Source organism: Mya arenaria, chromosome 3, assembly GCF_026914265.1.
Source record: "Mya arenaria isolate MELC-2E11 chromosome 3, ASM2691426v1".
Taxonomy (NCBI): Eukaryota; Metazoa; Mollusca; class Bivalvia; order Myida; family Myidae; genus Mya; species Mya arenaria.
The window spans coordinates 16,799,038-16,816,659 of NC_069124.1; the positions used below are offsets into that span (position 1 = coordinate 16,799,038).

The window sequence follows — 17,622 nt, forward strand, 5'->3', positions numbered from 1 at the left end:
ATGTATCAAAATATGACACGACCATTCCATGGTGTGTTCACAAAAAGGTATAACAATATGCGCATGGAAATCAACTTGAAAGTAATATTTTTGTCACGAAATTATGCATTGTATAAAATGATCCATGAAATAAACCCATCACTCTGTGATAATACTCCTAATGACGAGTGATTTTATCGTGTAATTTGGTAAACATGTTTATTTAAAAATTGCATGTCTTTTTAGGAAACATTTGTTATGAACAATATAATGAATGTAAACACATTGAGATTAAAACAATTAACAATAAACGGAATATCCAGAATACTTAATTTTGAAAATATGTCGACGAAAGTTCAACCAATATTGAAACATGAATTTGTTGAGTTACGGAGACAAACAATGCAGAGTAAAAATGTCTAAAACATAAACAGACAAGTAACATTTAAACGGAACAAGAGTGCCGAGGAGCAAACACGAACGTCCATCAGTTTTAGATTTCTGTCCAACAAGTGATATTACTGAACAATCATTCAATTATTAAAGCCATCGTTCTAGGTTTTGCTACATATATATGCGAGTTTTGTCTCTGGCAACATGTGTACCAAGTTGCATTTACATTGAATCTGTTTAGTTATGGTCAAGGTTAATGTGTTGTACTATGATGACATCGACGGCAACACGAAGGCCATCACAACACCTCCACTCTATGACATCGACGGCAACACGAAGGCCATCACAACACCTCCACTCTATGACATCGACGGCAACACGAAGCCTATCGCAACACCTCCACTCTATGATGACACCGACGGCAACACGAAGGCTATCACAACACCTCCACTCTATGATGACATCGACGGCAACACGAAGCCTATCACAACACCTCCACTCTATGATGACATCGACGGCAACACGAAGCCTATCACAACACCTCCACTCTATGATGACATCGACGGCAACACGAAGGCTATCACAACACCTCCACTCTATGATGACATCGACGGCAACACGAAGCCTATCACAACACCTCCACTCTATGATGACATCGACGGCAACACGAAGCCTATCACAACACCTCCACTCTATGATGACACCGACGGCAACACGAAGGCTATCACAACACCTCCACTCTATGATGACATCGACGGCAACACGAAGGCTATCACAACACCTCCACTATATGATGACATCGACGGCAACACGAAGCCTATCACCACACCTCCACTCTATGATGACACCGACGGCAACACGAAGGCTATCACAACACCTCCACTCTATGATGACACCGACGGCAACACGAAGGCTATCACAACACCTCCACTCTATGATGACACCGACGGCAACACGAAGGCTATCACAACACCTCCACTCTATGATGACACCGACGGCAACACGAAGGCTATCACAACACCTCCACTCTATGATGACACCGACGGCAACACGAAGGCTATCACAACACCTCCACTCTATGATGACACCGACGGCAACACGAAGCCTATCACAACACATCCACTCTATGATGACATCGACGGCAACACGAAGCCTATCACAACACCTCCACTCTATGATGACACCGACGGCAACACGAAGGCTATCACAACACCTCCACTCTATGATGACACCGACGGCAACACGAAGCCTATCACAACACCTCCACTCTATGATGACACCGACGGCAACACGAAGGCTATCACAACACCTCCACTCTATGATGACATCGACGGCAACACGAAGGCCATCACAACACCTCCACTCTATGATGACATCGACGGCAACACGAAGGCCATCACAACACCTCCACTCTATGACATCGACGGCAACACGAAGGCTATCACAACACCTCCACTCTATGACATCGACGGCAACACGAAGGCCATCACAACACCTCCACTCTATGATGACATCGACGGCAACACGAAGGCCATCACAACACCTCCACTCTATGACATCGACGGCAACACGAAGGCCATCACAACACCTCCACTCTATGATGACATCGACGGCAACACGAAGCCTATCGCAACACCTCCACTCTATGACATCGACGGCAACACGAAGGCCATCACAACAACTCCACTCTATGACATCGACGGCAACACGAAGGCCATCACACCTCCACTCTATGACATCGACGGCAACACGAAGGCCATCACAACACCTCCACTCTATGATGACATCGACGGCAACACGAAGCCTATCGCAACACCTCCACTCTATGATGACACCGACGGCAACACGAAGGCTATCACAACACCTCCACTCTATGATGACATCGACGGCAACACGAAGGCCATCACAACACCTCCACTCTATGATGACATCGACGGCAACACGAAGGCCATCACAACACCTCCACTCTATGACATCGACGGCAACACGAAGGTTATCACAACACCTCCACTCTATGACATCGACGGCAACACGAAGGCCATCACAACACCTCCACTCTATGATGACACCGACGGCAACACGAAGGCCATCACAACACCTCCACTCTATGATGACATCGACGGCAACACGAAGCCTATCGCAACACCTCCACTCTATGATGACACCGACGGCAACACGAAGGCCATCACAACACCTCCACTCTATGACATCGACGGCAACACGAAGGCCATCACAACACCTCCACTCTATGACATCGACGGCAACACGAAGGCTATCACAACACCTCCACTCTATGATGACATCGACGGCAACACGAAGGCCATCACAACACCTCCACTCTATGACATCGACGGCAACACGAAGGCCATCACAACACTTCCACTCTATGACATCGACGGCAACACGAAGCCTATCGCAACACCTCCACTCTATGATGACACCGACGGCAACACGAAGGCTATCACAACACCTCCACTCTATGATGACACCGACGGCAACACGAAGGCTATCACAACACCTCCACTCTATGATGACATCGACGGCAACACGAAGGCCATCACAACACCTCCACTCTATGACATCGACGGCAACACGAAGGCTATCACAACACCTCCACTCTATGATGACATCGACGGCAACACGAAGGCCATCACAACACTTCCACTCTATGACATCGACGGCAACACGAAGGCTATCACAACACCTCCACTTACTTTCTTTGATAAACAGACGAGCCAAAAATATATAGACCACATAAGGCTTTCATTGAAAATGTTTTAAAAATCCAAACAAATTTAATTATATTTAGGATTTCAAATGGCAAAATTGACCCTTATAAAATAGAATATAAAACCTGAATTTCTAATGATGATATTGATGAAATGGCATCTGTTATCTGATTGCAAATGACATTTAAAGTAGTAGAACATATTAAAACATGTTACAAACAAGAGTATTGTAAATACAATGGTATACAAAGTATGATCAACTGAACTGTACAACATGTTGTGCATATGGTAACAAAGACGTTACATGGAACAGCGGGAATCGTGGCGTTATGCATGACGTACAGTCATGGCAGTGAACTATAAAACACTCACTAATCCAGAAATGAAGACATATATGGAAACACCTGAACCTCAGGTATATGTTGATAATTAAAAATATGCAGTTAGTTAAGAAAAAAAGCTATAACGAATAATTAACGTCAACATCCACAATCCGTTGTAACTTTCTTCCATGTGTGACCCACTTCTACGATTTGACTATCTTTATCCAGGCGAGTCCAAGACTGATGGCGGCGGCGGCTGCATTGAGGACAGCGACGACCCCTAGACCAAAGGCGGCGTGAAGGTTGCCAGTTGCAGGGTCATCCGGTGGTGTCAGCTCATTGAACTTGGATCCCGCAACTGACGTACCTACCACTCCAAACGCCACTGGATTGTTTAAGTTTTCATTTAATATTTTCAAAAATAAATCATGAATGTTTTAACACTATAAATGCATATAAGTGTGTGTACAGATAAACGACAGAAACTTTGAGTATGACTAACGTGTTAAATAAAGCGTTTTTTATTATACATGCAGGTTTGCAACAAATCGCACACATGTGGAGGCTGTGCACTCTAGCGACTCACCTCCAGCCATGGTGAGGGCGGCGGACGCTACGATTAACATGACCCAGTCTCGGACTTTGGCGACGTACATACTGGCCAGGACAATGCCGCCGGCGAACGCGATCACAGACAAGATCATCATAGCCTGGGCGACCTTCAACCAGCCGGGCACTGAAAATAACGCATAATATAAATTTGTATATTTCAAAATGAACTCTGCCATATATATAAAATGCAAATCATGTTTTCATCATTTCATCGTTACACTACCTTTATCAAATGCATGTACATATGGTAGTGAAATGTTATTGTTTGGTGCTATTATGGCGGTGCAATGGTGGTAGCCATTTACATGTATCATAAAAACAACTGTCCAGAACAAAGCGTGTAAAGAAACATTTCTGACAATCATCCTCAAGATTAGTTTTTTTATTTATTTTTCAACTTTACAAGAAACAAAAAGACTCGCCTTCTAATTGCTACACATGTGTTTGACTGATCAATGAATAACAAACGGGCTGTCAGAGGAATGTTACAAATGTGCCCGATTAGTAATAGTTTAGAGACCATTACATTAATTTTCCTATATATTCAGTTGAACAATTTGCGCGCGAAATATTACTGATTTCACGTGTCACGACGCCAACACCATGAATTTATGGGAATAAGGTTCCCAAATGTTATTAACATTAAACAACGTCAGTTACATTTCTTAAAAGAAAAACAAAATCGATTGAACATAACCACTAGTGGCCGGTGTAGAAGTACAAACGACACACCTTACCATGATGCTGCAAAATTCTTGTTTCGGTAAAGCTTGAACAAAATTTAAATGAAACTGACCAAATAACATTTAAATAAAACACTACCCATGCTGCTTACAATTCTGTGAAGTTTGATCGAAAGCTGATTGGAAGTGACAAATGTTCGGCTGAGACAATTATGCACAGGTCAATTGTAACCACGGCCCCCCAAGTCCGGGGGTATACCGGGGATAGCCGGGGAAATGGGCCGTGTTTTGACCTTCCAGTAGGCCCCGCAGTGCCGGGTGAATGCGGTGGTTTTGTCTTCCCGCCAAATATAGTGGGAAAAGGGCCTTACCTAGGTTCCCTTGGGTGCTTGGCATTTGGCTGGGGTGTCACGAGCAGTTCGTTTATAACTTTGCCCGGGCTTGGCTGGACCGAGAGTCAAAGTCCCCGCTATTCCCCAGACCTGGGGGGGCGTGGTTACATTGACTGGTGCATTAATAGTATTTAAAATGGGGCGTCTCTACAGAATGAATTATTTAGGTTATATGTGATCATCACGATATCAACCACAAATGATGCAGTCTTACCTCCGCCTGGCCCAAGCCCGAGCCATCCATCGTAATCCACACAGACGAATCCTGTGCCCAGATCGTTTGCGCAGAGCTTGAACAGCCCTGCATGAACGTTCACCTTGCCATTATCCAATGATGCACTGAACCAATAGGGTAGCGCCGTACTCAGGATCGCCAAAACTTCGGCTGCAATTGTCAGCGCTAAGCCAATAGCCACGTACAGGTCCATCAGTCTGCTTAGAGCCTAAAACTAAATACCTATCATTGTTAATATTTCAGGCCAATTAATGTTTACATTTCTACACAAGATGTCATATCTGCAACACATTTACCCATAATTTCACCGAATATCTAGGATTTAGCGGATAAATAGAAGATATTTGTTTATTTCAGTGTAAGATCGTATTTTATTTCACGAGTGTCATAGAAAAAACATATTTTCACCAGTGCCAAAGACACGAGTGAAAATAAAGTATTTCTATGGTCACGAGTAAAATAAATTACGATCTCTCACTGAAATAAACAAATGTTCTGTTTCTTTCATGTTTTATTGAAAAGGGTGTAATTTACGCCGCTACCCGTGGGACGCCCCTCACGCAAAATTATAGCTGATGACGTAGAGCTCTGTCATTTTTCTATTTCCGGCTTGATGAGAAAGTTCTCGGTTAGTCTTTTGTTATAGTTTATTCTTCGCTCGTATTTGTGTGAAAATATTTTATGAACAGTAATCAATGAAGTTTTATGCGTGCATCTATATTCCAAAAAATAACGAAAACACTTTTATATTAAACGGGCCCTGATTTCTCGAAACTTCTTAAGTCCCTTAAAACAAGATTAAGCTAAGCTTACATTTTTTGGTTTTCAATAAATCGCGTAATGTTAACTTCTTTAAGAGTTTTTTATACTTTAGATAGGAATTATTACTCACTCAATACGTGAGTAAACTAATTATTCACTAATCTCAAAATACAACAACACAAACAGTTTAGGAATTGGTAATGTATTTGGTGAACATGTACACAGGAAAAGACAGTGTTCGGATGCTGGAAGATTGGTTATTGCGTCTGAGCACATCTGGATCGTAACCTTGGCCGATCGTGGCCACATCCGTACTTAGAGTCAGCAACATCAATAATGACTGGTATCTTAGAAAACATCATGAAACAACTGGAACGAAACTAAACATACGGTAAATCTTAAATCATAAAAGTAACAAATACGTTACTAACTAATGTTAGGCAATCAAACGGTGGAATTCTGTAAATGAAAATAAATATGCATGTTAATCGAGCACATGTAACAGGAAAATTAACCTGAAAATATGGATGGGATGGGCAGGAAATATTATCAAATTTATATCTGCGCTTTTAGACATTTTAAAATAACTTCTTATTTCACCAAATACAAAACCTCGAGTGGCGTAAACAATATCGTTTTCCCCATATACCCACAAAAACACGAGGAAATCATGTTACTAGGGTCCCGCAAAACTAATCCACCTAAGTACTGAAGTACTACGAGTACTTAAACGATTCTCCTTAAAGACCCAACTGGGGTATAAAAGGGAGGTAATGGCGGGTGGGTGTTTTCCCCTGTTCCCCTGCAATAAAGTTTATATTTTTCAAAACGTGAATAATTGTATTCATCATAATAATCACAATAGACCATTTTTCATTTATCCGAATTCAATTATGTATTTCAGCTAACTGAAATAAGCTACTTAAGCCTGTTTGTCTTAATAAGTTTCGAGAAATTAGGGCCGGGGCATTAATACATAACCAAATAACTACGCCGCCATTTGTTGAATGAAAATATGAAAGGTCGAACGTGTTGCGGATATTTATTGGATTACACATTTGTCTTAAGTAATTTTAGAGTGTGTTGCATGATACATTGGCATTCAGTCATCTCACTATCAGAGACCAGTCTGTTTCGCTTGAAGACATATCGTTTTCCAGGCAAATAGTGAATACCACGCTAGGTTGTTGACAAATTTTGAGGCCTGGTTGATAATCGCTTCAGAGTAATTATTTATGCATAAAAACCAATTGATATATCACTGTTTTAGAAGAAAAGACATGAACAGAACAGAACAGATATTTTATTAAGACTTGTACAAAGTACATCATCTTCTTAACCACATATGAATAATAAATAAACAAACACATGGTATGACATAGGTTATACATAATATGAAATAGAATCATAAATACATTCAAAAAAAATATTCAAATCAGGTGAGGATGAACAAAACTATTATAATTATAAGTCAATATTTAAAGTTGATCTTCTAATACTCAGAGCTTGTTTGACAAATAAGGATAGTTTTATAAGTTCTTGTTTATTTCTTGTGTTTAACAGTTCGATAAACTTAAAAACAGACGGATGTAAATAATAATACCGTTTTATGTATTTATTTCTTATAGTTTCAAAACGTGTACACATACAAATAAAATGAAATTCGTCTTCTATATCTCTTGAGTTACAGCATAAACAATATCTTTCTTCACGTTGTATACGATTACGATTATATCTACCCGTTTGAATCCTTAACGGGTGTGCAGAAAGTCTAAGTCTGCAGAAAAATAGTCGTAAGCTTTTAGGTAATAACTCCAAATAATCTTCATACACAAAAGTAGTCTTAAATTCCTTATACAAAAATAAAACTGGGCTATCAAGGGATCTATACCATTCTTGCTTAAAACAATCAATTATTCTTGTTTTAAATTCAGTTAGAAAGTACTTTTCATTTATCATATTAGGATTATTGAAAACGTATGCAAAACCATACTGGCTCAGAAGCTTTTTAACATTTGATACCCAGTTAATTTCTCTATTATTACAGTCAGATAATGCATACTTATATACACTACTTATTATAATGTTATCGCTATTTGTAACCTTTAACCAATATTGTATAATTCTAACATATCTATGTACATAGAGAGGACATCTATCAAGCTCCCCGTACACACTTGCTGAACATATATTTTTTCTAACGTTTAACAAACGTTTACAAAACTTTAAATGGATTCTTTCAATTTCCGTAGACTTAGTAAATCTCCAAATTTCGGAAGAATAATTCAAAACGGGGGCAGCAAAAGCATCACATAGTTGACAAAAAATCTTTGGTTTCAGGTCATACTCCTTACATTTACACAATAACACATTTAATGCTTTTAAAGCTTTGCCAGTTAAATGTTCCTGGTTTAAAGCATAATTTCCAGTGTAATTAAAAACAGTTCCTAAATAATTAAAATCATTCACGACGTCAATAGGCTGGCCATTGTAGGTCCAATTTTCTGTTGGCAATAGCCCTCCCCTTTTACGAAAGACCATAATTTTGATTTTAAGTGTATTTACTGATAAACCCCAATTATTACAATATTCTGAAAGTCTATCGAATTTTGAATGTGAAAATAATTTTGGAATTAATTAAAAATAAAAGCTTTATAAGATTAGTTGAGTTGTGGATTTAATGTATTTTAGTGCATGGAACACATTCACAATGAAACAATGAAATATAATGACTAAATCTAAAAATAAAAAGAGAAAAGATAGAAATAGTAGTGACAATGAAACCAATATCCGGAAAATATGTAAACAAAGAGGCCCGTCCGGAGATTCGGACACTGGAATTACATCTGTAAGTGATATTCTAAACAGGACTAATTCTGTGCTTTACGGTGATGAGAATTTAGACGGTAGTGTATTTTTGAGCACAGTTAGTGGAGTTACAAAGGTCAGTACAGCCATGGCAGAAAGCAGCAGTGAACCTACAAACCGGGACTTGTTGAATGTGTTGAATGCCGTGAATGGTAGGCTTGAAACCGTAGAAAAAAAGTTAGGGGCCATTGAATCCTTAGAAAAAAGAATGGCATCTTTTGAGGTCGACATAAAAAAGTTGTGGGTAGCGCTGGATGACCGAGTGAAGAAAGTTGACGCGAGAGTAATACGTCTCGAAGACAAGGTGGAGGGGGTCGATATGCACGCGGCTGTCCTGACAGAGCGGATGCAGAATCTTGAAAAGGAGAGAGATACTCTGCGTGACGACGTCTCATATCTTCAGTCTCAATATATGAGAAACAACTTGGTTTTCACCGGGGTGCCCGAGGATAACACCGACGGGAACGAGCAAGCGGAAGCGACAGAGCGGAAGCTGCGTCGGCATCTCCAGGACGCCTTCAAGATCGCCCGTGAGGTAGCGGACAGTATTCGTTTTGAGAGGGTTCACCGGTCACCAGGTTCCCCAGTTGCGGGCAAGACCAGGAATATTATTGCAAAGTTTTCTTTTTTCAAAGACCGGGAAATGGTTCGTAAAACATGGAAACAGCTTGATGGGACCCAGTTTCGGGTTTTTGAACAATTCCCCCCGGATGTCATTCAGAAGAGAAGGAAGCTGGTTCCCCAGATGAAAGAGGCGAGGCGGCTGGGTAAGAGGGCTTACCTAGCCTACGACACCCTCTACATCGACGGAACTGCTGTGAGGGCATAGGGGCACGACGGCGGTGAGGTGTCCATCCTGTCGTGGAACATCAATGGTTTAACTGATTGTAAAAAGAGCAATACTGATTTTACTGATTTGATTAGTTCATTTGATATTTGTTTTTTATATGAAACTTGGACAAATTTCATCTAGTAACGTTAATTTAAGCGGTTATAGTTCGTTTAATTTCTACAGAAAATTTCAACACAAAAACGCCCGTAGAAATAGCGGTGGTATCGTTATTTACTTTAAAGACCATCTAGCAAACGGCATTCAAATTGTAAAAAACCATTATGATAGCATTATCTGGCTAAAACTAGATCGTAATTTCTTTAATACTGAAGAGGATGTATATATTTGTGCATCTTATATATGGGGCGAAGGTTCGCCAGTTTACAATACATTTAACGTAGATCTATTTGAAATTCTAGAAAATGACATCACATATTTTTCTGAATTTGGTAAAATATTTTTATCTGGTGATTTTAATAGCCGTGTAGGCAACAAATGCGATTTTATTACACATGATAATGTTAATACTTTTTTGACGACCTAGACTATGTCCCTGATTATGCCTCTGTTAGGGCCTCTGTTGAAAATGTACATAATAGTCATGGGATTAAATTGCTAGATCTTTGTAAATCAACTTGTATTCGCATTTTAAACGGTAGAATTGGTGACAGTTGTAAACATACTTTTTATTCTCATAACGGATCTTCCGTAATTGATTACTTATTGACCCATGAATGTAACTTTTCATTGATATCCAACTTTACTATTGGCGATTTCAATGAATGGAGCGACCACGCTCCTATACAGTTTTCATTATATTGTAATAATTTCTCGAATAGTTACGATACATACACTGATGTTAAATTTAAATGGGATAATACTATACGTGAACAATTTCGCACTGGGATTATTACAAAATTACCTGTGTTCGATGATATTGTTGATTGTATAAACTGTTCAAATAGATTGTCAATTAATGATGTTTTAGATAAACCATTGTTTGATATTGATAGTTGTACGAAAAATGCTGATTGGTTTGATAATGAATGTGTTAATGCACGGCGATTATACCAAGAAGCTTTACATATTTTTAATTCGATTAAAACCGATATTAATAGAGCTAGTCTCTGTGCACAAAAGAAGTCTTATAAAGATTTACTTCGTAAAAAGAAAAACTTTGCTTATCGTCAAAAAATGAAGGATATTGAGAATTTAAGAAAAAATAAACCTAGAGAATTTTGGAAATTTTTTAAATCAAAAAATAAATTTAATAATTGTAATATCCCTTTGGAAGATTTTAAAACATTTTTTAAAAATCTTAGCAACAATACGTTTGATTGCAATAACGACGAGGCTGAACAGTTTTGTTCAAGTAATGATTTTGATGAAGATAACTCTACATTTCCAGAGTTAGACCAACCTATTTCTATTATTGAAGTACGTAACGCAATAAAGCATTTAAAACGAAATAAATCGGCTGGTAGCGACTGTATATTAAATGAGTACTTTATTGAATGCGCTGACATATTAACAAGCCACTTTTGTGATGTATTTAATAGCATTTTAGCGTCTGGTTTTTTTCCAGAAAAGTGGACAGAAGGTGTCATCATTCCACTCCATAAAAAAAGTTCTGTTAATGATGTCAATAATTATAGAGGAATTACACTTGTTAGTTGTTTTTCAAAAGTATTTACAACAATTCTAAATAAGCGCATCGAGTCATTTTGTGAGGCTAATGCCACTATTTCGGATGCACAATTCGGATTTCGAAAAGGTTGCTCAACAGTTGACGCAATTTATATTTTAATGTCTATTGTGCAAAAATATATCAATGATAATAAAAGATTATATGTTATTTATGTCGACATGTTGAAGTGTTTTGATAGTATTTATCGCAATGCTCTGTGGCTTAAGTTGTATAAATCTGGTATAAAAGGTAAATTACTTAGAATAGTGAAAGATATGTATGAAAATGTTAAATCTTGTGTGAAATCATGTACATCTTACTCTGAATACTTTAGTTATGCCGTTGGCCTGCGCCAGGGGGAGGTTATGTCCCCGATTCTTTTTTCCCTGTTTGTAGAGGACTTAGAACTATATATGCAAGATAGCATCACTTCCGGTTTAAGTATTGATGACATTGTTTTAATTATGTTGCTATTTGCTGACGATATGGCCATTTTAGGGAAATCGCCCGAGGAAGTCCAAAACCATTTAAACACTCTTTACTCGTATTGCAAAGCATGGGGGTTAAATGTAAATACATCAAAGACAAACAATGGTTTTCCGTAAACGGGGTGGAATACGTCGTAATGAGCATTGGACATATAATGGCCATACTATCGATGTTGTTGATAACTTTAATTATTTAGGTACTGTGATAAACTACACTGGAAGTTTTACATTGAATCAAGAGCATTTGGTTGGAAAAGCTCTTAAGGCCATGAATACTTTATTATGTAAATGCAAAGAATACGACCTTAAACCTAAAATATTTTGTCAACTATTTGATTCTTTTGTTGGCTCAATATTGAATTATGCCTGTGAAATATGGGGTTTTAGTAAGTCAAAAGAAATAGAACGTATACATTTAAAATTTTGTAAGCGATTGTTACACGTTAAAATAAACACATGTAATGCTACAGTGTATGGAGAACTAGGTAGATACCCTTTATACATTAATCGATATGTAAGAATTATTAGTTACTGGTTTAAGATTTGCAACAGTAATAACATTATAATAAAGTCCGTGTATAAACAGGCCATTGATGACTGTAATAAGGGTTATATAAACTGGGTCTCTAAGGTAAAAAAACTGTTAAATGATTATTGTTTTGCATACGTATTTGATAACCCAAATATTGCGCATGTTAATGTATTTATAAACGAATTTAAATGTAGAATTATAGATACATTTAAACAAGAATGGTATGGTAATATTAGTAACAGTTCTGTTTTGGATATGTATAGAATTTTCAAAACTTCCTTTGATTATGAAATATATTTAGATTTAGTTCCAAAGAATTTACGTTTATACTTTGTTAGATTGAGAGTTTCTGCACACCCTTTAAGAATACAAACAGCACGTTATGCACGTTACAATATACCTCGTAACGAAAGATATTGTTTATGTTGTAATAGTAGGGACATAGAGGATGAATATCACCTCATATGTATTTGTCCATGCTATCGTCAGTTACGTGTAACTTATATAAAACGATGCTATTATGTTAATCCATCTGTGTTCAAATTCCATCAATTATTGGTATCATGTGATAAAAAGGAAGTTATGAATGTTTGTAAATATATTAAAGAATCATTTATTATACGCAACTCACTTATAAATAATTTAACTTGATATAGTAGTTATGAAACATTCTCTCACTGCCAAAGTTAACATAATAATTATTTGGTATCCAATTTACATAATATTTTTGCTTATATTTTATTTTATTATATTATGTTTGTAAGTTTAGATACGTGACATGTTTATATGTATAACTATATGTATTACGACGATGTACACATGTATAAGTCGAATAAACTGTCTGTTCTGTTCTGTTCTGTTCTATCCAAATGTTGTTGAATTTCAACTGGTGTTTCACCTACAATAGCCATGTCGTCAGCAAATAATAATAGAATAAGTACAATATCGTCAAAACGTAAGCCTAAGTCTAGATTATTTTGTAAATATAACTCTAGGTCTTCAACAAAAAGAAAAAAAATACAAAGGGGACATAACTTCCCCTTGACGGAGGCCTACTGCATAGTCAAAGTAATGGGAATATGTAGAACAAGATTTAACACAAGATTTGACTTTTTGGTACATATCTCTAATTATTCGAAGTAATTTGCCTTGTATACCGCATTTCTATAATTTCAGCCACAACGCATTTCTATAAATAGAATCAAAACATTTCATCATATCGACGTATACAACATAAAGCCGCTTATTGTCATTTAAATATATTTGTACCAATGACATTAGAATAAATAATGTTATGCTAATTACAGAATATCTCAATTCGTTTATTTAGCACAGTAGTAAAAAGCTTAGACATAAAACTAAGGAGAGTAATTCCCCTATAATTATAAACATCGTCTACATTTCCTTTTTTGTGTAACGGTATAATAACTCCTTCCATCCACTTATCGGGGAAATATCCAGTATTTAAAATACTGTTAAAAATATCACACAAATGCGACGACAAAATATCAAGACTCTATAAAATATTAATTCATCAATAAATCAGTACCTAGCGATTTATTATGCTTCAGTGCTTAACAGCAATATGAATTTCATTGACAGTTATAGGCTGGTCCAATGAATCATTGATTAAATTAAAATCATTTGTGCTACCAAAATTTTCTGCCTCCTCATTGAAACATTCAAAAACACTACTACCTAAAGCTGAAAAATATTCTTTAAAAGTTTCATTTGATAAGCTATTATTCGTTTGCTTGGAATTAGATTTAAAATATTTCCAAAAATCTCTCGGTTTATGTTTCTTAAGTTGTTCTATTTCTTGCATTTTTAATCTGAATGCAGCATTATTATTCTTTTAACAATACTTTTATACACACGCTTACATTCTACTAATAACAATCTATTTTCAAGTGATTTATCGGTATTACATACACGTAATGACTGTAAGTAAACAGTATGCGCTTCAATACATTCAGCGTCATTCTTTTTACACAAGCATTCGAAAAGAAATAAGGTTTATTACTATAATGATAACGTTTTGAGAATAAAGGATCCGCAACAGATCGTATAAGATTCGAAAAATCATTAACAGCATCGTTTACAGATTGTCTAGTGCTATCATTATTATTAATAATAGTATTGAATTGTGGCAGACAGCCAATAATTCCTGAGCGAAACTGTTCACTATATTCGTTGTTCCATTTGTACTTTATCTCTGATCTTTCTTGATCTTCTTGAGTAATATAATAACATAACAGTTCAAAATGCAAAGGTGAGTGGTCACTCCATTGATTGAATGGACAAATAGTGAAGTCGCCAATCATTGAAAAGTTTCGGTCATGCATCAATAGATTATCTGATTATCTATAACGGAACAACCATTATTTGAAAAGTATGTATAATTATTTGAGTTGCCTACTCTACCATTAACAATGCGTATTGATGACGATTTACATAAATCTAATAACTTGATTCCGTGACTATTATTTACAATGTCGACAGAGGCCCGTACTGTCTGGTTCATAATCTAAATCGTTAAATTAAATATTAACATTATCATGTATAATAAAATCATGTTTTTTACCAGTTCTACTATTTAAATCGCCAGTAATAGCTACACAGCCTAAATCACTGAACTCAGATATATCGTTTTCAAGCGTGTCAAATAAATCAACATTGTTAAAAGCATTATAAGCTGGCGATTCTTCACCCCATAGGTAGACACCACATAAATAAATATCTTCTTTGGTCTTAAAAAATGAATGATCTAGCTTTTACCAAATAATTGTATCATGATGATTTCTAATAATTTCAATTCCATCTTTTAAGTGATCCTTATAATACAATACAATACCTCCACTACACCTACGAGCATTTCGATGTTGGAACTTGCGATAAAAATTCAGTGAAATATAACCATTTAAAGAAACATTGCTAAGAGAATTAGTCCATGATTCATATAAGAAACATATATCAGAATTAGAAACAATATTTACAAAATCAAGTGATTGCTGTTTCTCCTGAGTAAGGCCGTGCACATTCCAGGGGAGGATATTGAGCTCACCCTCGGCGTGCCCCTAGTCCCTGACTGGCCGACCGTCCACATAGAGGGTGTCGTAAACTATCCACGCCTTCTTTCCGCCGTCCCTGGCCTCTTTCATCCTCTTCACCAGCCCCCTCCTCTTGTCCGTCACCTCCTTCGGGAATTGCTCGAACATGTGGAAATTCGTCCCTTTTAAATGCTTCCACTCCCTACGCAAACTTTCGCGTTCTTGGAAGAACGTGAATTTGGCCACAATGTTTCGAACTTTGCCCCTGATTTGCTGGCCCGGTGTCCTGTGTACACGCTCAAACCGGATGTTGTCCGCCGTCTCCTTGGCAATATTCAAGGCGTCCTGCTGGTGTTGTCGCAGTTTCCTCTCGGTGACATCGGCTGTCTCGTTTCCGTTACTGTTGTCCTCGGGGGATGTTGGTAAATACGAGGTTATTGCGCATAGACTGGGACTTCATGTATGTGAGATCGTCGCGCATGTATACATCCTTTGAAATAGGAAACTAGTTTAGGCGACTAGGCCGCCAGGTAGTCCACCAAAAGGGCCGTACGCTCGTCTTTTGACGATTTTGTTTTACTATGGCAGACTCGTGACAGGGATACATAAGAAATGTCAAAATAATAATAAAAAAGTATCCCTGATCGCTCATTATTGTAGCTAGGCCGCCAGGTCGCTAACTTCACGCCGCTAGGCAGCTGAAGTGCTTGGTCGACTTTTTTGAGAAGATGTTGATTATCGTTTCAGAGTGATTATTTGTCCATAAAAACAGTTAATATATCATTGCTTTAGAAGAAAAGGCCAGTATACGTGCTTTGAAATAGGATACTAGTTTAGGCCGCCAGGCCGGAAACTTCACGCCGCTGCGCCCCGAACTGCTTGATCGACTTTTTTCAAAAAATGTTGAAAATCACTATATATTGATTACTTGTGCATTAAAACAGTAAATTTATCATTGTTTTAGAAGAAAACGCATATAAAAATGCTCTGAAATAGAAAACTATTTAAAGCTGCACTCTCACAGATTTACCGTTTTTCAACTTTTTTATTTTTTGTCTTGGAATTATATTTTTTTTGCATAAATATCTGCTAACCAGTGATGAAAGACTGCTGACAAAAGATCAGATCGCAGATTAACTTATTTCCATTCCTAATTTTATGTTTTATGGCTTAAACCGTTACTAACAGTTTAAGAAAAATGCTAAGCATTAATGTTGGGACGGAAATATGTAAAGCTGCGATCTGATCTTTTGTCAGCAGTCTTTTATCACTGGTTTGCAGATATTTACGCAAAATTTGCTCGTTCCAAGACAAAAAATGAAAAAGATGTCAAAACGTTCAATCTGTGAGAGTGCAGCTTTAAGGCCGCTATGTAAGTGTCTGAATGAAAAAAAAACCATTGTTTTCCAATAAAATGCATGAACAATTGCTTTGAAATTGAGAAAAAATAGGCGCCAAGTCCACGCTGCTAGGCCGCCAGGCCGCTAACTTCACGCCGCTAGGCCGCCAACTTCACGTACATTTGAATCATATTATTGACAATTAAAATGCCTCGATCATCGTTACAACACATGTATTGCCTATAATTGTGATTTTTCCATAATTCGAGGTAGTGTGCATTCAAACCAAAATTATTTTTGTTAATAAAAATCATAATATTGAGTTATAACATACATTTGATTCTAGTAAGAACTTTATTATAGATATTTGATTTACTTACCTTATTTTCTAAGATATCCCTTACAATTCTTACCTTCAGCCACGTGTGCGTAACTTTTTCCGAAAACGGCTCGTTTTATATAGGGCAAATGACAATTTCTGAAAATCGTGTGCGGCAGATGTCAATTTCTGAAAATCGTGTTCGTGCCTTTGTTTTACCTTCAAAGATTCGGTGCGGGGTGATACAGGAATCCAGTGGATTTCACGTGAAATCCACTCAAACGTGAAATCCACTCAGAACTCATTTATTTTTATTAATAATTATTTTTCATTGTAAACATATTAGAAAGTGCCTCACGAAGGATTTATATTTCAAATTTTATTGAAATTGGTAAATA

The 17,622-nt window shown here is 37.2% G+C and overlaps 2 protein-coding genes across 3 annotated transcripts; one reads left to right on the plus strand and one right to left on the minus strand.

Annotated features, from left to right (window-relative positions):
• The first annotated feature begins 615 nt into the window (after window positions 1-615).
• On the plus strand, window positions 616-3,153 carry LOC128225744 (mucin-2-like). The gene has a single exon (XM_052935649.1). It carries the CDS (start codon window positions 616-618, stop codon window positions 3,151-3,153), a length of 2,538 nt encoding a protein of 845 aa, XP_052791609.1.
• Window positions 2,945-17,357, minus strand: LOC128228928 (uncharacterized). 2 transcript variants are annotated; one of them, XM_052940489.1, is made up of 4 exons: window positions 17,319-17,357; window positions 5,326-5,560; window positions 4,011-4,160; window positions 2,945-3,809 (listed from the first exon to the last, which is right to left on the minus strand). In XM_052940489.1, the coding sequence occupies exons 2-4, from the start codon at window positions 5,537-5,539 to the stop codon at window positions 3,628-3,630; spliced, it is 546 nt and encodes a 181-aa protein (XP_052796449.1). In that variant the 5' UTR covers window positions 5,540-5,560; window positions 17,319-17,357; the 3' UTR covers window positions 2,945-3,627. The 2 variants fall into 2 exon arrangements, with proteins under 2 accessions (XP_052796449.1, XP_052796448.1); XM_052940488.1 differs by having other exon boundaries at window positions 17,286-17,335.
• Window positions 17,358-17,622: the final 265 nt, after the last annotated feature.

Bases quoted from the DNA above. Each gene is read 5' to 3' on its own strand.
- LOC128225744 (XM_052935649.1), top strand. From the start codon at position 616: ATGGTCAAGGTTAATGTGTTGTACTATGATGACATCGACGGCAACACG.
- LOC128228928 (XM_052940489.1), bottom strand. From the start codon at position 5,539: ATGGACCTGTACGTGGCTATTGGCTTAGCGCTGACAATTGCAGCCGAA. The intron at 4,161-5,325 runs GTAAGACTGCAT...CGTTATTTTCAG, and splicing joins CGGGCTTGGGCCAGGCGGAG to TGCCCGGCTGGTTGAAGGTC. The intron at 3,810-4,010 runs GTGAGTCGCTAG...TAAACAATCCAG, and splicing joins CGCCCTCACCATGGCTGGAG to TGGCGTTTGGAGTGGTAGGT.